The sequence below is a fragment of the Bidens hawaiensis genome, unplaced genomic scaffold (genome assembly GCF_021521415.1).
Source record: "Bidens hawaiensis isolate Kalapana, Puna unplaced genomic scaffold, B.hawaiensis_p1.1 tig00009570_1, whole genome shotgun sequence".
Classification (NCBI taxonomy): Eukaryota; Viridiplantae; Streptophyta; class Magnoliopsida; order Asterales; family Asteraceae; genus Bidens; species Bidens hawaiensis.
In genome coordinates this window covers 39,027-64,472 of record NW_027491715.1, presented here as the reverse complement: position 1 = coordinate 64,472, position 25,446 = coordinate 39,027, and the positions used below count along the sequence as shown (strand labels likewise).

General features: G+C 38.7%; 3 protein-coding genes and 4 pseudogenes across 3 annotated transcripts; 2 read left to right on the top strand and 5 right to left on the bottom strand.

The window, feature by feature from the left end:
* Positions 1-2,615: 2,615 nt before the first annotated feature.
* LOC143532904 (chitinase CLP-like) lies at positions 2,616-3,970 on the bottom strand (annotated as a pseudogene).
* A 274-nt stretch (positions 3,971-4,244) lies between these two features.
* Positions 4,245-5,591, bottom strand: LOC143532931 (putative aspartic proteinase GIP2; annotated as a pseudogene).
* A 1,285-nt stretch (positions 5,592-6,876) lies between these two features.
* Positions 6,877-8,172, bottom strand: LOC143532930 (chitinase CLP-like). The gene has a single exon (XM_077027832.1). It carries the CDS (start codon positions 8,170-8,172, stop codon positions 6,877-6,879), a length of 1,296 nt encoding a protein of 431 aa, XP_076883947.1.
* A 5,744-nt stretch (positions 8,173-13,916) lies between these two features.
* Positions 13,917-15,630, bottom strand: LOC143532903 (chitinase CLP-like; annotated as a pseudogene).
* A 1,392-nt stretch (positions 15,631-17,022) lies between these two features.
* LOC143532902 (gamma conglutin 1-like) lies at positions 17,023-18,622 on the bottom strand. Its single transcript, XM_077027812.1, has one exon. It carries the CDS (start codon positions 18,620-18,622, stop codon positions 17,324-17,326), a length of 1,299 nt encoding a protein of 432 aa, XP_076883927.1. The 3' UTR covers positions 17,023-17,323.
* A 1,557-nt stretch (positions 18,623-20,179) lies between these two features.
* LOC143532929 (uncharacterized) lies at positions 20,180-21,129 on the top strand. Its single transcript, XM_077027831.1, has 3 exons — positions 20,180-20,245; positions 20,336-20,582; positions 20,633-21,129. Exons 1-3 carry the CDS (start codon positions 20,180-20,182, stop codon positions 21,127-21,129), a joined length of 810 nt encoding a protein of 269 aa, XP_076883946.1.
* Positions 21,130-23,556: 2,427 nt separating this feature from the next.
* On the top strand, positions 23,557-24,796 carry LOC143532928 (gamma conglutin 1-like; annotated as a pseudogene).
* Positions 24,797-25,446: the final 650 nt, after the last annotated feature.

Genomic DNA, 25,446 nt, shown 5'->3' with positions numbered 1-25,446 from the left:
AAATATCGTCTCAACCTGCGTGAAGCGTGTATAAGTGCCAAGACCAGTTTTTCCAGGGTAGAGTACCGGGTTTCCGCGTCTGCCAGCACGCGGCTAACATAATAGATTGGCATCTGGATGCCTTTTCGTTCTACAAGCAGGACTGCCCCGGTTGCTCTATCTGTTGCGGAGAGGTATAGGATTAACTCCTCTCCCGCTTGTGGTGCTGTGAGTGTTGGGAGTTCGATCAGGCGTGATCGAATCTCCTGGAAAGCTGCTTCCGCTTCTGGTGTCCAGCGGAAGTGCGTTTTCTTTAAACAATTTCTTAGTGTTGACACAAAAGGGAACGACCTATCCGCATGGTTTGCCAAAAAGCGGTTAAGTTTTATTATATTAAAGTTGTCAATATATTGGCACCCCTAGGGACGTGCCAATATATTAAAGTTGTCAATTAGTTAATAAAGAACATTGCAAAAACATGAACTTAACTTTATTATAGTTTTATTATATATAACATATTTTGGAACGGCAAATAGATTTTTTTTTTTTTTTGGCTTAACAATCACAGAAAATGAGGTTCATCTAGGCATGAGTCGTGAGTATTTTTGGCGCTATTGTAGACGACAGAGATAATAGTATATATATCTCGCATTGCATGACGTATGTGGTCAAGGTGGGACACTTTAATTGTCAATACAGAAAGCTCAATAGTTTGTTTTAGGTGTTACCATGAAGTCTTGTAACAATGAATTTATCATAATTAAAAGTCATCGACCCACTCTTGATGTGTAAGCTTTCGAACATGACCATATGCATAGGCTTAATTAAGGTTATATGTACACTGACACCGGTACTCAAAGTGGTTAACTTTATTTTGTTTAGTTACAACTAGTCATTTTTAATTGACTAAATAATCTAATTAATTCAAATACATTGTCATGAGTGTCATTTTTAAATATGGGAATAACGTTGTTAATACACAAGCAAGTGACTAGCATCACATAACTTGGAATTTGTATTCGAATTATATGTTGGATTTCACAAAAAGCAAAATTTCCAAAGAGAATTTTGCTGCGGAAGAAATGGTCATAAACAACGATCCCAAATTTATTGACCGCGTCAATTCAATAGCAGATTTAGCTACTGCAACCATTGATCAGTCACAAAACTTGCAACTATTTATCTTCGTTCGCAAATTTGGCAACCACAACCATTCGGCCAAGATACTCGCAACTATTTATCTGCGATTTGCAAATCAGTCACAATGGTAACGATGGAAAAAAAGTCAAAAGAAAAATGAAAAAAGTAGTAGTATTTTGGTGGCAGAACGGTCACAATGGTAGCAAATTTGTGAATTTAGCTACTAAAATTTGTTATGCAATCAATAGTAATTAAATATAACAAGAACTTACAGTATCTGTTGTTGATACTCTAGCATGGCCGGCCCTGGCCTATGGCAGGGTGGTCGACCGTCATAGGCCCGAAAATTTTTAAATTTTTTTATATTTTATATAAAAAAATTGTTTAGGCCCATTTATAAATTGTTTGTAGCCCAATTATTTGTAGCTCAATGCCCCAATTATTTGTAGGCCATAACCCATTTACACAATAAGATACGGAAGTATGAAGGTTTACAAAAAAGTACAACGCCATCTTCCAATTCCATACTCCAATTAGGCAATTACTGTACGACGTACCACAAAAAGGCAGCCACAACCCACCATTGTGACCGCCGGCGGCCGGCGCTGACCACCAGTCCACCACCCGACCACCGCTGCATCCGGCTCCAGCCCTGCTCCGCAGTCAGTCCATCCAGCTGGGGTTAGTTCTAACTTCTTGTTTAGTAGTTTATTACTTGGTTTAGGGTTTAGTTTTATACTTTTATTATAAAAGTTAGTGTCTTAGTGAGTTAGGGAGTTAATCAGTTAGTGTTAGTAACAATTTTATTATAAAAGTTGTTGAATTGTTGTTTTATCAGTCTATGTTTATTGAATTAATAGTTTTGTTATATTAACAGTTAGTGTTACTTTAGATGCTTTAAACAATGTGGTGCAACATGGTTTTTTTCCTAACGCGGTAAATGCATATCGAGTGTTGTTGACTATTCCGGTAACCATGGCTTCGGCCGAAAGAAGCTTTTCAAAATTGAAGTTGTTGAAGACTTACATGCGATCCATAATGTCCCAAAAAAAGACTTAATGGCTTGGCGATGATATCTATTGAGAGCGATGTGTTGGAAAGCATAAATTATCAAGAATTGATCGAGAGTTTTGCTTCAAAAAATGCAAGGTGAGCATCGCGTTTCGTTTAGGTATGTAAATTAGATTATTTTGCTACAATATTTATGTTTTGTGTATTGAAATTAATATTATCATCGTATGATTTGCTTTTTTATTTGAGTTATCAAGTTTATATTTTACTTAAGTCTTAAGGCCCAAATTTAGATTCGCCTTCGGCCCAAATTTTTTTTTTTTTGTTTCTCAGAGCCGGGCCTGTACTCTAGCAAACTAAGACAAAGAGAACGAATGTAAAAAAAAAGAAGGTTATTTATTACTAATTGAATTCATAGATATCACATCTAAACAAAAGTTCTTAATGCAGAAAGCATATTCTTATGCAATACATTTGGTTATATAGCTTTAAGGGCTCTTGGTAAGCGTAAAGTTGAAGTTTGCACAAGAAGTTTTCTTACTTAGCAACGATGAACTAAACCCATACGTCGAATTCTCTAAATTAAATTCTAGAAAGTTGTCCTCGAATTGAAACGCTCCAATCACTATTGCAGGTTCACTCGTTGCACCACCGTCAACAAATGCTAGACATGCCACATCATTTGTTATTTGCTTAATGGAGTTAGGTGTGGATACAATCCACCTTTTCCCATCCGGGAGGTTGAAAACGATATCGGGAACTTTTAAACCAACAGTGGAGGTTTTGTAACATAGGCCAAAGGGGGCAACTGGCTTCGCAGGACGTAATCGTTTTGTAACCATTGAAAACCTCCTAACCACACCATGATAAATGTCTGTTCTAAGAGTGGTGTAAGGGTCTAGTGTACTAAGCTTCGTAGTGGTATTCGCTGGGACGTTGATAGATCTCTTTTTTATTACAATGCTATTGACCTTGATAAAGTATCCAAAAGAATCTTTATGCTTTAACAACGGAGTATAAGAAAGATAGCTCCTGATATCGACATTTGATTGGGGTAGAAGGTAATAAGGACCATTTCCAATGAATAGAACCCCCGGGGCAGACGACTTGCTTGGTAAACATAGAGCTAATGTGTTCTTAATAGGTTCTAAGAAAGCTGGATATGCATAAATCGAGGAAGAAAAAGCCATGACGCCAGTAACATTTGCAGGAAAAGATGCGAATAATGAAGGAGCACATGCCGAAATAGGGGATGAAAAAATGTCATAGTTGAGGAGGGCTTGATCTCACGAACTAGTCATGGGGTTTACCACATTGACCGGGCATGTACAGAATCCCCAACCAGGTAACGTCGAACTGTTGGTTTCTGGAGAACAGGACGGGTCCTTATAGGAGTACGAAGCTCGCACTTGCGTGCATTCAAATTCTTCACACGAAACAGGAGATACACAAATCTTGTTCGGGGGGCAACTGCCTGGGTATATGTTCCATTGCACGATGCAGTCGTGCCAGGTGAAGGGAGCATCGATATCTATAAGGAAGTTTTCTTGCAAGAATTGCATGTCTACATAGGATGTCACGACCGGAACAGTATATAGAGGCTTAGCAGCATCCTTATGTTTGTTAACTATGGAAATGTATGGTGGAACATAAACAGCAATAACTTCATGTTCATGTGAGATGATGGCTAGAACGATAACGAGTAGTTGTAGAAGAAAAAGCATATTTGGATCTGTAGGTTTTGAAAGAGCATCCAACATATTTATATAGGAAGACTTGGAAGTGCTTGCCATTATTTTAGATTTTCATTTTTGCGTTTATACTTTAAAGAAAACATATACATAAAGTATTAGTGATTAAGACTTTTGCAAAACATAAACTTAACTAATTACTATATTACTAGTCATTTATTGACTAAATAGTCTAATTCAGATACATTGTCTGTTAGCCGTAAATAATGATCAATTAAGTTTGATGCAAATGCAAGGTTTGAATGATTTTAGGTGGAAAAAGTTGTTTATAAAAGAAGTACAAGAAAAATATTGAAGAAATTGGTAGAAGTGTTATTTATTGCTTAAGATCACATACAACGAAAAGATTGACCAATTTAACTACTAAGTTCTTCCTTCGAATACACTTCTTGTATGTGGTATGAACGTGAAGTTGAAGTTTGCACAAGAAGTCTGCTTCTTTAACAACGAAGAACTAAAACCCAAGGCCGAATTCTCTAAATCAAACACCAAAAGGTTATCCTCAAACTGAAATGTTCCAATCACGATTGCATGTTCACTTCTTGCGCCCCCATCAACAAATGCAAGGCATGAAACATGTTTTGTTATGCGTTTGATGGAGTTAACCGTGGATACAGTCCATATCTGCCCATCTCGGAGACTGAAACTGATGTCAGGAACCTTTGGTACGACTCGGGTACCATTGATGAAGGTCCGGAAACAAAGGCTAAATGGTGTGACTGGTTTTGCTAGAGGGATCCGTTGTGTGACCTTGGAAAACCTTCAAACCATGCGATTGTAAATGTCGGTTCTGAGAGTGGTGTAGGCCTTGATTGTACTAAGTTTGGTAGTTGCATTCATAGGAATATTGATAGATCTTTGTTTAATTACAATAGCATTGACACCAATAAAGTATCCAAATGAATGTGGATGCTTTAGTAATGCAGTATAAGTAAGAATACTCCTTATGTCCACATTTGAGTAGTGTGGATGAAAGTAGTAAGGACCATCTCCATAAAATAGAACCCCAGGAGTCGATGACTTGCTACGGCTAGGCAAACATAGACCTAATATTCTCTTAGTCTCTTGATTGAAAAACGCCTGGAACGCGTATGGGGACATTGAAAGCGCCATGACATCCGTAACGTTTGCAGGGAAGGAGTTAAAGAAGGAAGAGGGAGCACATGCAGCATTAAGGATAGAAACTTGGATAGGATTATATGGATTTACACCGTTAGTTGTGTTAAATATTAAATTGTCATAGTTGAGGAGAGCTTGGCTACACGATTTGGTAAGCGGGTTCTTCACATTGACGGGACATGAACAAAGTCCCGAACCAGGTAACTTTGAACTGTTGGTTACAGGAGAGCAGGAAGGGTTCTTGTAAGAATAAGAACTTCGTACCTTGGTACATTGAAAATCTTCACATGAAACAGGAGAGAAGCAACGACTGTACATGGGACGACAACTGACTTGACGTTTGTTCCATTTTGGGTTGCAGTCGTGCCATACTAAAGGTGCGTCGATGTCTATAAGGAAGTTTGCGGGTGTGGTTCGTGTGATATCGTGGAAAGTATCGATCTGAACGCTATAGAGAGGAGTAACAACATCAGTGTGTTTGTGTACTGCACTGACCATGGTATAGTAAGGTGGTACATATTGTGCAAAGGTTTCATGTTCTTGAAGTATGGAAGCTAGAAGGAGAACTAAGAATTGTAATACCAAAAGCATTTTTGAATTTTGAGTGTTTCAATATTTTCAAGTGTGGACTTCAAGCAAATTTATTAACATGTTTGAAACTGGATTGAGGGACTAGTTGGGCAATAAAATAGAAAAAAAATATTCAAGTAATTAAGGATCATCTTAATTGTCCTTAAGTAAAAAAGTCAAAGGTTTGAGGATTGAGTAAGGGTGTAACAAAAGCAAGAGTTCACACCCAACATGGATATATAAACACATACGTGGAGTCTCGAGACACAAAAAAGCAAATATTAAAACATGCTATGACCAAAATGTCAAACAAGAACATGACCAAAGGCAGCGGCTTAATAAATGGTTCGAGGTACATTGCCACCGTTACTCAAGGTGGAAAATTATTTTGTTTAGTTACAAATGGTCTTTTTTAATTGATTAATTGATCTAATTCAGATACGTTGTCAGTGGTCAGAAGTGTCATTTTTAATATGGGAATATCGTTGTTAGTAAGTAACACACAAGCAAGTGACTAGCATCACCTGACTTGGAATTTGCTATAGAATTTCATGCAGATCGAATGTCACAAAGTATTCACCACTAGTCCACTACACCTGAACTCGGAATTTGGGATAAAATTTTGCAACAGAAAATTCAGTTGCTAATTTAATGACCAACTTCAGCCGAAATCACAAGTCGCTAATTTTGGTAGCAAAACGCGTGGTCACAAAAGAAAAAAGTAATATAAACAAGAATTTAAATGTCGGTAACAAAGCGATCACAAATTATTTTTTGAATAAATAAAATTGATTTAATACGTAAAATTAACTTTTGAAGTCACAGACCCGGTCAAAAGTTTGTGAATAAATAACTGAAAATTATTATTTAAAGTCTCTCACAACTACATTTTGCAAACAAATGTTTCCCTCACAAATCTACTATTCATTCTACAATTCTTTTTAGTATCTATTAGAGTAAGCTGTCATTTTTGTTTATGTGATTTGCTCATTTTTGTTTCATCAAGAAAAGTTTCTCTCGCATTTGAGTCCTGTAGTTTCAAAATATTGCCATTTTCATCCACGTACTTCATTAACTTGTTGATTTTTTACGCATTTGTGTATTTTTACGCATTTTATAAAATAAGTAAGAAACAAAATCTTACCTCTTTATCATTTATTAAGTAAGAAACAAAACCTTACACATTTTAGCCTCCCAGATGTAATGAATCATGGAGAATACGACTGAAGGGTTATTTATTTTTGAATTCACATATTATGTAAACAAGAATTCTTTATTTGGAAAGCACATTGTTGAATGTTTAGCTTTATAAAGGGCTTTTGATAAGCGTCAAGTTGAAGTTTGCACAAGAAGTCTGCTTACGTAGCAATGATGAACTGAACCCCAAAGTTGAATTTTGTAGATCAAATTCAAGAAAGTTGTCCTCGAACTGAAAAGTCCCAATCACGATTGGATGTTCACTCATTGCACCACCGTCAACAAATGCCAAACACGCCACATCGCTTGTTACTTGCTTAATAGAGTTAGTTGTGGATATAGTCCACTTCTTCCCATCCGGGAGGCTAAAATCGATATCAGGAACTTTTAAACCAGTGGTGGAGGTGTTGTAACAAAGGCTGAAGGGTGCGACTGGCTTTGTAGGACGTAATCGTTTTGTAACCATGGAAAACCTCCTAACCACATGATTATAAATATCGGTGCTAAGAGAGGTGTAAGGGTCAATTGTACTAAGCTTGGTAGTGGTATTCGCGGGGACGTCGATAGATCTTTTTTTAATTACAATGCTATTGACAATGATATAATGTCCAAAAGAATCTGGATGCTTTAACAATGGTGTATAAGAAAGATAACTTCTTACATCGACATTAGATTGGGGAAGAAGATAATAAGGACCAGGTCCAAAGAATAGAACCCCAGTGGCAGACGGCTTGCTTGGAAGACAAAGAGCAAATGTATTTCTAACAAGGTAATACATGTTGAACGGGAGAGCGTATGGCGAGGAAGAAAATCCCATAACGCCAGTAACATTTGCAGGAAATGACGCAAATGTTGATGAAGGAGCACATGCCGCATTAGGGAATGCGCCAGATAAACCGGTAAAAACATTTCTACCATCACTTATGTTCAAATAGAATTCGTCGTAGTTGAGAAGGGCTTGGCCACACGAACCAGTCACAGGGTTAACCACGTTGACTGGGCATGTACAGTGTATCCAATTACCAGGCATCGTAGTGCTGATATTGGTTTCTAGCGGGCAAGAAGGATCCTTATAAGTGTAAGAAGTTCGAACATGTGTGCATTCATATTCTTCGCACGATACAGAAGATGTGCAGTGTGTGTCAGAAGGGCAGCTACCAGGATGCATGTTCCATTGCACGATGCACTCGTGCCATATGAGGGGAGCATCGATGTCTATAAGGAAGTTTTCACGAGTCTTGCACGTTACAGGAAACGTTGTGATTTGAACACTATAGAGAGGTTTAGCAGCATCGACATGTTTGTGAACCGGAGCTACCACGGAAGTGTATGATTGAGCATAAGTAGTAGCTTCATGTTCAAATGAGACGAAGGCTAGAACGATAATGAGTAGTTGTAGAAACATATATGTAGGGGTATGGTACTAAAACCCGGTTCTACGACCCTAAATCTATTATGTTTGGCTTATTTCATTACATGGACTAATACGATGTTATTGGGCCGAGGGGGTTTTGTGGAGGTAACCCTAACTGGGCTAGGCCCATTAGGGTACCATGATGGTGGCCATGAGACTCTATATAAGGAGGTCTCCACCTCCTTATCATGGGTCATGCTCAGTAAGAGCCACCACCACTTTTTGTGTCTGTGAACAAGAAATCCTCAGGATATCTTAGCAGTCGCCTCCACACCCCCGAAACCATTGCAGGTCTCGACATTGCAGGTTGCCGGCGCAGCCGCAGAAGAAGAAGAAGAAGATCAAGACGTGGTTCGTTCATCTCGAAAATCCGTGGAAACATCGTCATGGATCAGGTAAGATTCATTTCGTGCTTCGACATTGGCGCCATCCGTGGGACGGCAACGAACTGCCCTTCGATCTTCATCTCGGCTGTCAGATCTCTCCCAAGAAAAACGCAGATCTGGAAGTTTACAGAAAAAGACTTCAAAGCTTGTTCTATTTAAAGCTCAAAAAGATCCATAGATCAAAAAAGAGGCTTCCAGATCTGGGCAAGAAGGAAAATCCGTGATTTGAATGATCAGATCTCCGAATCTGTGAATCTGTGATTCAGGATCTCCGAATCTGTGATGGTTTTAAATCTGCTCCGAGTCTTCAGATCTGTCCAGATCTGATTTACAGATCTAGGTCTAGATTACAGACCTGGATTTTAGGTCTAAAGTTGCAGATCTGACTCTTAAATTGCAGATCCAGAAGTTACTAGACTTCCGCCGCCATGTATGCACGCCCGGGGGTTCTCACTCCGCAGCCGTGCATGTGCCGCCGCAGAAACCACCATCTGGGTTTTGCGCAAGAGACCTCCGCCATGCACACGCACTTGCGAGTCACCACTCTATCGCCGTGCATGCGCGCATCAGGCTACGCGCCAAGGTTGGGAATCCTCCTAATATCCCATATGGCTACGCGCCAAACTTCAAGGTTGGGAATCCTCCTAATATCCCATATGGCTACGCGCCAAGGTTGGGAATCCTCCTAATATCCCATATGGCTACGCGCCAAACTTCAAGGTTGGGAATCCTCCTAATATCCCATATGGCTACGCGCCAAAACTTCAAGGTTGGGAATCCTCCTAATATCCCATATGGCTACGCGCCAAACTTCAAGGTTGGGAATCCTCCTAATATCCCATATGGCTACGCGCCAAGGTTGGGAATCCTCCTAATATCCCATATGGCTACGCGCCAAACTTCAAGGTTGGGAATCCTCCTAATATCCCATATGGCTACGCGCCAAGGTTGGGAATCCTCCTAATATCCCATATGGCTACGCGCCAAACTTCAAGGTTGGGAATCCTCCTAATATCCCATATGGCTACGCGCCAAACTTCAAGGTTGGGAATCCCCCTAATATTCCATATGGCTACGCGCCAAACTGCAAGGTTGGGAATTCTCCTAAGATCCCATATGGCTACACGCCAAACTTAGGGGTTGGGAATCCTCATACCATATGTTCACGCATCACATATGCTCACGCATATTACACATGCTTACGCATCACATGCTTACGCATCACATGCTCGCACATGTCACAGTCTACACGCACGCGCACGCAACATCTACGCGTGGCGCATAACACAAAACCAAAGTCTACGCGCACGTGCATGCAACATCAGCAAGTGGCGCGTGACATAAAGTAGCCCGTAAGTCGCCTCACGCGCTGGCTTTATTATTCACAGCTCATAAGACGCCTCGCGCGCAAGTTGTTATTATTCTTACAGCCCGTAAGTCGCCTCACGCGCTGGCTTTATTATTCACAGCTCATAAGACGCCTCGCGCGCAAGCTGTTATTATTCTTACAGCCCGTAAGTCGCCTCACGCGCTGGCTTTATTATTCACAGCTCATAAGACGCCTCGCGCGCAAGCTGTTATTATTCTTACAGCCCGTAAGTCGCCTCACGCGCTGGCTTTATTATTCACAGCTCATAAGACGCCTCGCGCGCAAGCTGTTATTATTCTTACGGCCCGTAAGTCGCCTCACGCGCAGGCCTTTATTATTCACAGCTCATAAGACGCCTCGCGCGCAAGCTGTTATTATTCTTACAGCCCGTAAGTCGCTTCACGCGCTGGCTTTATTATTCACACAGCTCATAAGACGCCTCGCGCGCAAGCTGTTATTATTCTTATGGCCCGTAAGTCGCCTCGCGCGCAGGTCTTTATTATTCACACAGCTCATAAGACGCCTCGCGCGCAAGCTGTTATTATTCTTACGGCCCGTAAGTCGCCTCACGCGCAGGCCTTTATTATTCACAGCTCATAAAACGCCTCGCGCGCAAGCTGTTATTATTCTTACAGCCCGTAAGTCGCCTCACGCGCTGGCTTTATTATTCACACAGCTCATAAGACGCCTCGCGCGCAAGCTGTTATTATTCTTATGGCCCGTAAGTCGCCTCGCGCGAAGGCCTTTATTATTCACACAGCTCATAAGACGCCTCGCGCGCAAGCTGTTGTTATTCTTACAGCCCGTAAGTCGCCTCACGCGCAGGCCTTTATTATTCACAGCTCATAAGACGCCTCGCGCGCAGGCATTATTATTCTCAAAGCTCGTAAGACGCCTCTCGCGCGCAGGCTTTTATTATTCTTAGCTCGTAAGACGCCTCATGCGCAGGCTTTATTATGCTACAGTTTGTAAGACGCCCCTCGCGCGCAGGCTTTTATTATTCTCAGCTCGTAAGATGCCTCTCGCGCGCAGGCTTTATTATTCTTAGCTCGTAAGTCGCCACTCGCGCAGGCTCTATTAATATAGCTCGTAAGTCGCCTCGCGCGCCAGCTTCTTTATTATTTCACAGCTCGTAAGTCGCCTCACGCGCCAGCTCAATTATTATTCTCAAAGCTCATAAGACGCCTCTCGCGCGCAGGCTTTTATTATTCTAAGCTCGTAAGACGCCTCTCGCGCGCAGGCATTATTATTATTTTAGCTCGTAAGTCGCTTCTCGCGCCAGCTCCATTATTATTTTAGCTCGTAAGTCGCTTCTCGCGCCAGCTCCATTATTATTTTAGCTCGTAAGTCGCTTCTCGCGCCAGCTCCATTATTATTATAACTCGTAAGTCGCCTCTCGCGCCAGCTCCATTATTATTATAGTTCGTAAGTCGCCTCACGCGCGAGCTTCATTATTATTATAGCTTGTAAGTCGCCTTGCGCGCAGGCTTTTATTACAACATGTCACCATCATGAAGAAAGCCTCTCAAAACTCAGACAATAAAGACAAGGCCAAAGAAAAGGGAAAAAACCGCCTCACACCTTATAAAGTCCAGCGCTCCACCTAGACGCTTGCGCGCCCAGGAGCAACACTGGACTTGGGGGGGCTTGTAGGGGTATGGTACTAAAACCCGGTCCTACGACCCTAAATCTATTATGTTTGGCTTATTTCATTACATGGACTAATACGATGTTATTGGGCCGAGGGGGTTTTGTGGAGGTAACCCTAACTGGGCTAGGCCCATTAGGGTACCATGATGGTGGCCATGAGACTCTATATAAGGAGGTCTCCACCTCCTTATCATGGGTCATGCTCAGTAAGAGCCACCACCACTTTTTGTGTCTGTGAACAAGAAATCCTCAGGATATCTTAGCAGTCGCCTCCACACCCCCGAAACCATTGCAGGTCTCGACATTGCAGGTTGCCGGCGCAGCCGCAGAAGAAGAAGAAGATCAAGACGTGGTTCGTTCATCTCGAAAATCCGTGGAAACATCGTCATGGATCAGGTAAGATTCATTTCGTGCTTCGACAATATACATTTTGTTTGTTCTGTTTCTCGACTCTAGTTTAGGAAAGAGCATCCATCAGATCTATATAGGCATGTCAATAAACCTTAAACTTTACTTTGTTATGTTTGTAGTTTTATATTTTTATTATTTTTGGAAGCAGAAAAGAAATTTGATTACCTGGTATACTGTGACACAATAAACCTTAAAACTTTACTTTGCTATGTTTGTAGTCATAGAATGCATTAGTTTATTGAGTCCAAGGTGTGGTCAAATTAAGTGGGACACTTTACGTGTCCAAGGCATAAGGTACATTAGTTTTTTGTGTTAAATTCATTAAAAGGACAACTTTTTGTTTGATTAGCTTTTGAGTCATATAACCATGAGTTTACCGGAAAAGGTCATTGACCCATGGAACATGCCAAGTTCTTGTTATGTAAGCTTTCGAACATGGCCACTTGCACCATTGATTAAATGATTCGAGGTATCGACCCATGGAACATGGCACAATCTTGCGCTATAAGCTTTTGAACATCGCCATATAAACAAGTTGAGTAAATAGTTCTATGTATTCATTGCTAGTATGGGTTTAAACAACTCAGATTATATTGTTTGTGAACTATACATAGTCAACTCCGCATAGTAAGAATAACAATAATCGAAGACACCCGCTCCAGTCAAACCATTGTTACATCGACTCCTCAGTCATCACGAAAGGATTATTACTAGACTGAAAACTTTATTGATGGTTACCATAGATTACCGATAAAATCATGAAATTAAAAACAAAAATAAGGGATTATCAAGGGATTACCGATGAACCATGAAACAAAAAAGCATTTTATATAATAATACCGACAGATCAAACAAAATCTAAAATAAATAATAATTTCTTTAAAGAAAAAATTACCTAAGAATTCTATGATATCCAAAAAAAAATCCTTTGTAATATATTTTTTAGTTTACAAACATTATATGAAATTATTTTATAAACATTATATAAGTCTTTTTTAAATTTATTTATTTATTTATTTTAAAATTTTCAACATGTTCTACTATCCTCTAAACTTTTTATTATATTTATTGTTCCTTCTGCATTTTATTGAGTTATGCATGATCATAATGAGCGTGATAATAGTTATGTGGGTCAACCAATTATGTCTTTCTTATTGTGTTTAGTATTCGGTTTGTCTTATATTTCATGTCTCTTAATTTAGTCATAATATAGTGGGCTAGTGGTAGTAGACTAGTAGTGGGTCTTTTAACAATCGATTCTTTGGTCAAGTTGTAGGCTATATAATTAGCCATGAAGACATGAAGTTCTTGTCTTAAATTATGAATGAAATATGAAATTGGTCTAGTTTCTCTATATAGTTCTTCTGGTTTCTCTCTAGTTTCTTTGGTGATTTCTTCAAGAACCACATCATGGTGAAGGCACGCGAGGAAATTGTCTTGGTAAAGGTAATTTCGTTTAATCTTCTGAAATTATATTGTATTATCTTCTGCTGGTAGGAAACCTGCGCGATGTGGCGGGAATGTAAGGGAAATATAAATATCCAATCTCCATGTATATGTATTTTCATTTCGATTTGATCTTATTAAATAAGAAAATTTTACTAAACTCACGTAAATCATGTTTTCGTTGTTTGGTTGATTGATCAGTGTTGTTTCGGATCCTGTACCATTATCGTCTATAAACCGGTATGAATTTTCTTAATATGGGAAACATGTCATGCTTCTATGGTTTGCCTATTGTACGTTATGTTTTAATATTAAACCATGTTTTCTAATTCTGTTTGATATGCTTCATATATATGTGTTCGTATAAAATATTTCATGTTTACTTCAAACTAACTAATCAATATATAGAACAAATGAGAGAAGAAAAAATAAAATAAAAACATGTTATTTCTTCAATTCACATATATTTAAACATGAACACTTTATTCAGAAAGCAGATCAAGCATTGAACAATACATTTCATTATCGGTTTACGGGCTGTTGGTAAAGTTGAAGTTTGCGCAAGAAGTCTTCTTGCTTAGCAATGATGAACTGAACCCAAAAGTCGAATTCTGTACATCAAATTCAAGAAAGTTGTCCTCAAACTGAAACGTCCCAATAACAATCGGATGTTCACTTGTTGCACCACCGTCAACAAAAGCCAGACATGCCACATCGTTTGTTATCTGCTTGATAGAGTTAGATGTGGAAACAGTCCACTTCTTCCCATCCGGGAGGTTGAAATCGATATCAGGAACCTTTAAACCAGTGGTGGAGGTGCTGAAACAAAGGCCAAATGGAGCGACTGGCGTTGCAGGACGTAATCGTTTTGTAACCTTGGAAAACCTACTAGCCACGCCGTTATAAATATCTGTTCTAAGAGTGGTGTAAGGGTCAATTGTACTTAGCTTGGTAGTGGTGTTTGCTGGAATATTGATAGATCTCTTTTTTATTACAATGCTAATGACACTGATAAAGTATCCAAAAGAATCTTGTTGTTTTAGCAACGGAGTATAAGAAAGATAGCTTCTTACATCGATATTTGATTGGGGAAGAAGGTAATAAGGACCGGTTCCAAAGAATAGAACACCGGGGGCAGACGTCTTGCTTGGAAAACACAGCGCTAACGTATTTTTAAGAGGTCCTAACAAGTTTATTGGGAGGGCATAATTCGAGGTAGAAAACGCCATGACACCATAAACATTTGTAGGAAAGGACTCTAATGATGAAGAATGAACACATACCGCATTAGGGAATGCGCCATAATATAAATTAAAAAAATCTACACCGACAATTCAACCGTCGCTTGTGTTTAGCATGAAAGCGTCATTATTGAGATCGCCTTGGCTACATGAACCGGTCACAGGGTTAACCACATTGACCGGGCATGTACAATATCCCCAATAAGGTAATGTTGAGCTGTTGGTTTCTGGCTGGCAAGAAGGATTCTTATAAGAGTAAAGTGTTCGAACATCTGTGCACTGATAGTCTTCACAAGAAACGGGATCTGTGCAAACCTCGTTGGAAGGACAATGGGTAAAATACGTATCAAAATGCACGAGCACCTGTGCCATATGAAGGGAGCATCGATGTCTATAATTAAGTTTTCATGCGAGAGTTGGTTGGTATGATCGGGTGACGTCATGACCTGGACACTGTAAAGAGGCTTAGCAGCGTCGGTATGTTTGAAAACCGGAGCAACTACAGAAGTGTATGGTTGAGCATGAGTAGTAATAGCTTCATGTTCAAGAGAGATGAAAGCTAGAACTATAACAAGTAGTTGTAAAAGCAAATACATTTTGTATGATTGTAGTTTTGGAAAGAGCATATATCCAACATATATTTATATAGGTATGTGAACATGTGGTCAAATCAAGTGGGACACTTTACGTGTCCAAGGCATAGAGTACAATAGTATTTGATGTTAAACTTACCTTTTGAGGTCATATAACCATTAATTTGTTATAAAAGAGACATCAACCCATGGAACATGTCACAATCTTGCGGTATAAACTTTCAAACATGGCCATAGGCACAACTTGCATATATAATTCTAGGTATCGATCCATTGCTACCATGAGTGTAAACAAGCCAAAGTGTTTTGAGTGTTAGTGTTTTACTTCACATCTACTCTTTAAAATTCGAATCGTGCTGATCTTATCCAATCTCAAACCCAAGCTCGAATCTTGATTGATAGTTAATAATTAATAAACCAGTTAGAGCTTCATATATCGAGCACAAGTTGTTCACTAGTTTACTCTAATCTTGTTGTCTAAATAAATGAATTATATGTATGTAGGTCACAATGATCGGACCACAAAAATCTTGCTATCCATAGATATCCCTAACATAAACGAGTTTAACATTTATAAAAGTATAATAACTAGATTTCATATAATCGACATAGTCCTTAAATATAAGAATTCATACATACTTAATGCACAAGTTTCACTCTTATCAATCAATTCTCAATCTATTTATCTATATGATCTCATATCGACATGTAAAGTCTGATTAGCAAATTTTAATGTACATTTTCAACTCAATGGGTCTTAACCAATTTCATCTAAATCTCTGTATTAATTAATCTAAAATGGTTTGGTCACAACCAATTTTATGTAAACTATACACTAATTCAATTACATCATAATAGGAAAACCAAAAATCGATAAAATTACTGGCTATAAGCCAAACCACAGTTACATATATACTTACATCTACTCTTTAATTAAGTATAATTTTCTAGATTGTTAGCTTCCTTAATTCATCCATATGGACACATTATTAAGTTTGTGTTGGATCACATGAACACTCTAGCTCTAACTTTTTGACCGTTGAAATAGTCAACTTGACTATTCGTTCGAACACATGCTGAGATTAATCATGTATCACTCATTATCTAGATACCCCTCAACTTTCATGCGAAATGAGGAAAAAAAAAAAAAAAACTCTTCTCATGTGTTATGTATTCAGATACACCTACATCCAAAATAAAAAATGGGATACCTCTGAATTTTTGTTCTAGATCTGTCACAAAGTTTAAGAATGATATTTCTAATTCCTTGAGGATATTACTCTAACCAATTTGTTAGGACTTAAGTAAATTTTTAATGAAATCAATTAAGAAAAGTTAAACTGAATGTATATGGAACTTTCTGCTAGCTGTTAAAAGCTAAATCAGGTTTGCTACGATTTTAATCTTTTAATTTGTTGTTATCATTGCTATGGATGGGATTGATAGGATGGTTGCGGATTTGATGTTATCATTATCTGAAAACAGTTATTGTTTTGGTCGGTGTGAGTTTTTTTTTTCGGCATACGTTTGTTCTGAATCATGCAATCTATCTCGTCGTGTTTAGTATTCTTAGAGAAATGTCCTGAATTATGCAATCTGTTTCGTCGTGTTTGGATTGTATACTTAGAGAAATGACGAACATTTAATTTGGTAAATATGAAGATGGTGTTGTTGACCTGCTTGAACCCAATGAGCAGATGGGGATGTTTTTCTCTCTAACCACAAGATAAGATTAATGCTTTGGTTTTTCTAAGTTTCATGAGAAGCAGGTTACGCTTGATTTGCTTTTAAACGATGTCTACACGATGAAGTTGCGAATCATCCGTTTGTTGAAACAACCAGTATAATTTAAATCTTGATTATCGTTTATTTAATCTAATAATTCATGTATTCAACTCATGTAATACACGGGTTACAAACCTAATAAGATATAAATGGAGACATCATGATTAGAGGCTTATATATTTCTTGAATTCACATATATTTAAACAAGAAATCTTTATTCATAAAGCATATCGACTGTTGAGCTATACAATTCGTTTTAGCTTAAGGACCGTGGATAAGCGTAAAATTGAAGTTCGCACAAGAAGTTTGTTTACGTAGCAATGATGAACTGAACCCGAGAGTAGAATTCTCTAAATTAAATTCTAGAAAGTTGTCCTCGAACTGAAACGTCCCAATCACGATTGCAGGTTCACTCATTATACCACCATCAACAAATGCCAGACACGCCACCTCGTTTGTTACTTGCTTGATGGAGTTAGTTGTAGTTACAGTCCACTTTTTCCCATTTGGGAGGCTGAAATCAATATCAGGAACTCTTAAACCAGTGGTGGAGGAATTGTAACAAAGGCCGAAGGGTGCGACAGGCTTTGCAAGAGGCAATCGTTTTGTAACCATTGAAAACCTCCTAACTACACCATTATAAATATCTGTTCTGAGAGTGGTGTAAGGGTCAATTGTACTAAGCCTGGTGGTGGTATTCACGGGAACATTGATAGTTCTCTTTTTAATTACAATGCTATTGACACTAATAAAGTATCCAAAAGAATCTTGATGCTTTAACAACGGAGTATACGAAAGATAGCTCCTTACATCGACATTTGATTGGGGAAGAAGGTAATAAGGACCGGTTCCAAAGAATAGAACCCCAGGGGCAGACGGCTTGCTTGGAAGACATAGAGCTAATGTTTTTTTAAGAGGTTCATATAAGTAAGTTGTGAAGGCGTAAGGCGAGGTAGAAAACGCCATGACACCAGAAACATTCGCAGGAAATGATGCAAACGATGAAGAAGGAGCACATGCTGCATTAGGGTATGCACCATAAAAACCATCAAAAGCGTTTCTACCATCACTTGTGTTGACTGTGAATTCGTCATAATTGAGAAGGGCTTGGGTACATGAACCGGTCACAGGGTTTACCACATTGACCGGGCATGTACAGAATCCCCAACCAGGTAACGTCGAACTATTGGTTTCTGGATGGCAATAAGGATTCTTATAAAAGTAAGAAGTTCGAACATCTGTGCATTGATATTCTTCACAAGAAATAGGAGATGCACAAAGTGTGTTGCTAGGGCAACTGCCTGGATATATGTTCCATTGCACAATGCAGTCGTGCCATATGAAGGGAGCATCGATATCTATAAGGAAGTTTTCATGCAAGAATTGCATGTTTACATAGGCTGTCATGATTTGAACACTATAGAGAGGCTTAGCAGCATCAGTATGTTTGTTAACTGGAACTACTATGGAAGTGTATGGTGGCATGTACGCAGCGATTGCTTCATGTTGATTAGCGATGAAAGCTAGAATTATAACAAGAAATTTTAGAGGCAAATACATTTTTGTATGTTTGTATGTTTATTTTTTAAATTGTAGACTTGATAGAGCATGCATCTTTTGAGTATTTATAGGTATGTCAAGGAACCATTGAAAAGCCAGTTTTAATGAGAAGCAAGATCAAGAATTAGTCAAATTTAGTGGGACACTTTACGTGTCCAAGGCATAAACTTTAAACCCAGATTTCAACATGAATTGTGAATTATAATATTCGACACTCCACCAGTGTAGGCTTAATTGCTCTCCAATAAATAATTCAAGCCATGTTAGCCCATATGCAATTTATTAGTGGCTGATTATACTTTTACAAGATGTTTATTGTTAAGTTAAAACTAGATGTTAAGATCGCCCATTGTTCTTTGTTACGCGCGTTGCACCGGTGACATTAATGTGGTCAAGTACATAAAAAGATATACATAAAATGCTATAGATGTTCTTCGATCAATAGCGAATTCATTCTTCATGATTCCGGTACGAGTAGAAGAGTAGAAGAAAGTTTCAATTTTTTTTAATGTAACAGAGTTGAATTTGTGTCAATTTAGTGTCAAAATAGAGTTAATACTTCTTTTAAATAAATCTCCTTAACGGCTAGAAAACGACTATATATATAGTTGCTATCAACATTCACCTTCAACGGATTCACGCACAGTTCCAACACCACCGGAATAAGTTCAATGGGAGTTCGCTAGAGTTGTCACTGAAGGATTAATCTTGATAAAGGTTTAAAAGTTAAAAGAGTTTGAGTTTGAGTCGGTTTAGTTTATTAAATTAGGAATAAGTTTTGGTTATTATTATTAATTTATATAGTTTCCTAGTTTGAGTCTAATTAGGTTTCTTGATGAGCAAGTTATAGTTTTAGTATAAATAGATGGTTTAGGGTCATTGTATTGTGTGTGGTTTTCGTTCTTAATAATATTGGAAGAGTCGTGAGGAGTTCTCACAAAATTATCGGTGTTGTTCGTGTTGCTCGACCCAATTAAGTCCAACAATTGGTATCAGAGCGGGATATAAAGAAGATAGTCGATAGAGCAAGAAGGAAACGTAGCAAGCTGCTCATTGAAAAGTCATCGCATCATCGAATAAAAGAAAACTAAGCATACAAGCAAGGTGGTAAAAAAATCTACGTGAAGTCAAAAAGAATTAAAAGGAAGGCTAATGTGATGTCATCGTGAAGAAGGGAAAATATAGGAAGTGAGAATTAATTTAATATAACACAGTCTTAGAAAGAAAAAAAAGGCAGTCGAGCAAACAAACAGAAGAGTACGACAACTGAACTGAAGACGAGCGCAACAAGGAAGAAGACTGAACCCACCTGAGAAGATGGATTGCAATAGTGTAACAATCAAACAGTGAAGAAGACGATCGTATCTGTGTGAACGATCAAGAAGAAGACGAAGACGGTCGTATTTGTGTGAACGATCGAGAAGAAAAATCAACGTCAATCTGTGTGATTCGTTGAAAGAAGAAGCAGTGTAAATCTGTGTGATTCGCTGAGATCGTATCTGTGTGAGCGATCAAAGAGGACGATTTATGTGACGTTAAGAAGATTTGAAGAAAAGAATGGCTGATAATGCAAACAATGCAGGGAATGTCTCGGTTCGAGAAAACAACAACACCTCATTTCAAGTACCAAAGTTGACAACAACGAACTACAACACTTGGACAATTCTAATGGAGTCAGTTTTGGATGCACAAGGGTTGTGAGAGACAATTAAGCCGGTAATCGGTGGAGCCGTTGATGAAAAGAAGAACAAGATTGCAATAGCGATTCTCTATCAAGCTTTACCAGAGGATATACTCCTTCAAGTTGCTAGGAACCGAAGTGCGAAAGACATATGGGAAGCTTTACATGTAAGGTTTCTTGGAGCTGACATGGTACAAAGGGCACGTTTAGCAAGTTTAAGAAGAGAATTTGAGCAACTCCGAATGAAGGAGACGTATCGATTGAAGAGTTTGCTGGAAAGTTAGCCGGATTTGTTTCAAGATATACTAGTCTTGGTTCAAATCTCGAAGATGAAGTGTTAGTGCGAAAGTTGTTAGATTCGGTGCCAAAGAAGTATCTTCAGATTGTTGCTTCTATTGAGCAGTATTCAGATCTTAACACCATGCCATTCGAAGAAGCAATAGGCAGGTTGAAGGCCTATGAGGAACGAATCAGAGAGCAAGATGAGACGGGTGACAGCGGTCAAAGTAAGTTGTTGCTAACTAAAACTGATGGACAGGAAAGTTCGAAGAATGAAGAGGATGTTTGTGAATGTTGTGGACGAGGGAAAAGTGACCATGGACGTGGCCGAGGTAGAGGACGTGGCGTTGGACGAGGTAGAGGTGGTCGATTCCAACCCAGTGAAAATCAAAAGGAGAAAGGTATGAGTCGAGGTAAAGCTCATATCAGATACTATAATTGTCTTGAGTATGGTAATTTTGCATATGAGTGCCCGGGCCAAAACCGAAAGAAGAAGCTACTAATTTGGTTCGTGAAGATTTGGATCCAACACTATTTTGAAGAGTAACGAGTCCATATCAAGATTAAGGGGGTGAATGAAGGATTAATCTTGATAAAAGTTTAAAATTTAAAAGAGTTTCAGTTTGAGTCGGTTTAGTTTATTAAATTAGGAATAAGTTTTGGTTATTATTATTAATTTATATAGTTTCCTAGTTTGAGTCTAATTAGGTTTCTTGATGAGCAAGTTATAGTTTTAGTATAAATAGATGGTTTAGGGTCTTGTATTGTGTGTACTTTTCGTTCTTAATAATATTGGAAGAGTCGTGAGGAGTTCTCACAAAATTATCGGTGTTGTTCGTGTTGCTCGACCCAATTAAGTCCAACAGTCACGTATCATTTTTCTAATCCTTCTCACACTTCTTTGACGAAATAAATTTTTTATTTGATCATTCCCCCTATATATATCTAATTATCTTGTCTATAAATAAAAGTGACTTGAGTCTATTAAGACCCGTTTTGAGCTTGTAATTTTTTTCACAAATCAAATTCAGACTTTTAGACATAGAGCTTGAAACTTGAAAGAGATAAGCTTAGAGCCAAAATGAAACACTAGGTTGTGTTTGTTTTTGCTTATAAGGTCTGCAAGAAGCCTATGTCTGTGGGTTCGCATACATAAGCTCTTAAATACTGTTTGTTTAAAAAAAAATCTGAAAACTGCTTTTATGGTCTTAAAAAATAAGCTTTTTTCACCATCTTCACACTTCTTAACATCATACCAAGTACCAACACCCACTGTCCGCCACCACCATCACCGTCCGCCACCACCACCACCCACCACCACCGTCCACCACCACCACCCACCGTCCGCCACCACCACCACCTTCAACCACTCACCACCACCACCGTCCATCACCACCACCACCCGTGTCGGTCACAACCACCGTCCACTACCATCACCATCCACCACCACCACCCACCGTCCGTCGCCACCACCATCCAACACCACCCGCCACCGCCACCATCCACCGTCCGCCGCCACCACCACCCGCCACAACCATCCACCACCACCATAGTTCACCACCCACCACCACCGTTCATCACCACCACCACCCATTGTCGCCCACCATCAGTGTCCACCACCCACCACCACAACCGTCCATCACCACCACCCACCGTTCACCGCCTACCACATCGTCTACCACCATCCGCTTCTATAGTTCGTACACCGCTACCAATTATTTTAGCACTCTACAAACGTTAAATGACTTTTATAAACTGTAATATATATGATAGGTAACTAATTTTCAGCTTATGCAGACGATATCCAGTTTATAAAACAAACAGTATTATATTTTCATATTGCAGACCTTCAAACCATATATTCAGTTGCAGACATTAAATCAGATGAAATCATATTGTAGATAATTTTTGTCTTAAAAAACAAACATCGTCGTAGTATGTCTAGGTATTCTTGTTATTGGTAACTTACTCAAGACTCTTGATCAGTCTTTTTGACCGTTGAAGTAGTCAACCTGAATTTTTGGTTGAACACATGCGAAGACTAACAATGTATCACTCATTAACTAGATACCATGTGTATCTAGTATCTACAACTACAAGTCTACCAGACATATAGACAGCACTACGTGTATACTACACAAACTATGTTAGGATTCTGCATAGTATACCAAAATACCAAATGTGAACACCCCTAATTAATATAAGTGGAAAACTGTAATGTATACATATTCTATTATTTCCTAAATCTCTACGTCACATTTATAGACTTAGAAAAGACTTAACAAAAGTTACTAACAATACATACTCCACTTAATTTATGACACGTGTACGTTGTATATAAAAAACATATTAATCAAAAACTAAACATGTTAGGCTTGCCTCAATGGCTAGCGCCAGGTGCACAGACATGTGTGTCATCACGATGATGATCATCATCATATGGACATTCTGTCTGAGATTATGTGTTAAGAGTACATTACAGAAGGCATGACGTGCGTTAATTTCTTAGGAAACTATAGGCCAACTATCAGATTAACCTTAACCGCTCATTTACGTTTAGCTCTTTTGTAAAATCTCTTTCTTTCTCTCTCCCCCTCACGATGCCGCCGCCTAGGCCATGTTCAAAAGCTTACATTGCAAGGTTGTGTCATGTTCAAGGGGTCCGTGACTTAATTATTCTTATAAATTGATGGTTATATGACCCAAATAGTTTATCAAAAGCTCACATTGCAACTTGCAAGGTTGTGTCATGTACTCTATGCCTAACACGCGTAAAGTGTATACCAAAGTATGAACACACACAAAAATATTGGCAAACAATTCTATGTGTTCCGATTACAAATTGCCTTTTAAAATTGGTCACGAATAAAACAAATTACGCCCAATATATATGACATGCCTATATAAATATGTTTATTGCCTTTCCAAAACCACAGCCTAGAAATTAAATAGAACATATATACAAACATACACAATGTATTTGCTTCTACAATTACTCGTTATCGTTCTAGCCTTTATCTCTCTTGAACATGTAGCTATTATTGCTCATGCTCAACCATACACTTCCATAGTAGCTCCTATTAACAAGCACACTGATGTTGCTAAGCCTCTGTATAGTGTCAAGATCACAACAACATTGGCGCCTGCAAACTTCCTTATAGATATCGATGCTCCCTTCATTTGGTACAACTGCATCGTGCAATGGAATAGATATTTAACCGATTGCCCTTCCAACACGGTTTGCACAACTCCAGTTTCATGCGTAGCTTATCAGTGTGAAGACGTTCGAACTTATACTTACTCGTATAAGAATCCTTCTTGCTCTGGAGAGCTTGAATGGGGCTGTACATGCCCAATCCACGTGGTGGACCCTGTGACTAGTTCATGTGACCAAGTCATTCTCAATTATGACCATTTCACTATGTACACAAGTGATGGTAGAATGGTTGGTGTAAACCCTAATGCGGCATGTGCTACTCCTTCACTATTTGCATCATTTCCGGCAAATGTTTCAGGTGTCATGGCATTTTCTTCATCGCCTTACGCCTTGCCAGCTTACTTTTCTCAACAAACATTAGCACTATGCATTCCTAGCAAGTCGTCTACTCGAGGGGTTTTATTCTTTGGAACCGGTCCTTATTACCTTCTTCCCCAATCAAAGGTCGATATAAGAAGTTATCTTTCTTATACTCCGTTGTTAAAGCATCAAAATTCTTTTGGATACTTTATCAGTGTCAATAGCATTGTCATTAAAAATAGATCTATCAATGTTCCGACGAATACTACTACCAAGCTTAGTACAATTGACCCTTACACCACTTTTAGAACAGATATTTATAACGGTGTCGTTAGAAGGTTTTCAATGGTTACAAAACGACTCCATCCTGCAAAGCCAGTCGCTCCATTTGGCCTTTGTTTCAACACCTCCACCGTCGGGTTAAAAGTTCCTAATATCGATTTCATTCTCCCGGATGGGAAGAAGTGGACTGTATCCACCGCTCTCCATTAAGAAAAAAACAAAAAAGGTGGCGTGTCTAGCGTTTGTTGATGGTGGTGCAACAAGTGAACCTGCAATTGTTATCGGGGCGTTTCAGTTCGAGGACAACTTTCTAGAATTTAATTTACAGAATTCGACTCTTGGGTTCAGTTCATCATTGCTACGCAAGAAAACTTCTTGTGCAAACTTCAAGTTTACTCCTACCAACAACCCGTAAAGTTGTAATGTGACGTATTGCTCAGCGAACAGTCGATATGCATTATGAATAAAGATTTCATGTTTAGATATATATGAAATTAAGAAATAAATAACCCGTTAATTGAATTTTCCTTGTTCTTTTTTATATGTGTTCTCTCTCTTAATTTATTGGTATAAAATAAATGTGTGCTTTGTATAGAGGCTCATCCTATTACTAGACGCCCGATTTAATCTTGTTTTGCAGTTGTGACGGAGGTGGCTTCTACCTTATGTTGTTCTTGGTTTCTCGCTTAAATCTTTAGTCTAGGCTATGATGACGCCCCGCTATTTGGTGTGGCAACCTATGTTGCGGCCATGGCAGAGATCTTAGCCTCGGGTAGTTACAGTCGATTAGCATTCAAAATCTGGTTTGACTTCAAGTTTATGCATATATTTATTGCTATTTTACGCTTTATACAGACTCATCGCTGCTTCGTTCTCTATGTGTGAACTCTCAAAGATTGCTAATGCTGTTTAATTTCACCTAATGGTTGATTTTCAGTAGCCTTTAGTTTTATTGAAATTGTTGTGTAATAACAAGATTGTAGTAACTGATTTTGGTAAATCTTCAGTTTAGGCTATGATGACACTCCGACTATTTGGCATGGCAACCTATGTTGCAGCCATAGC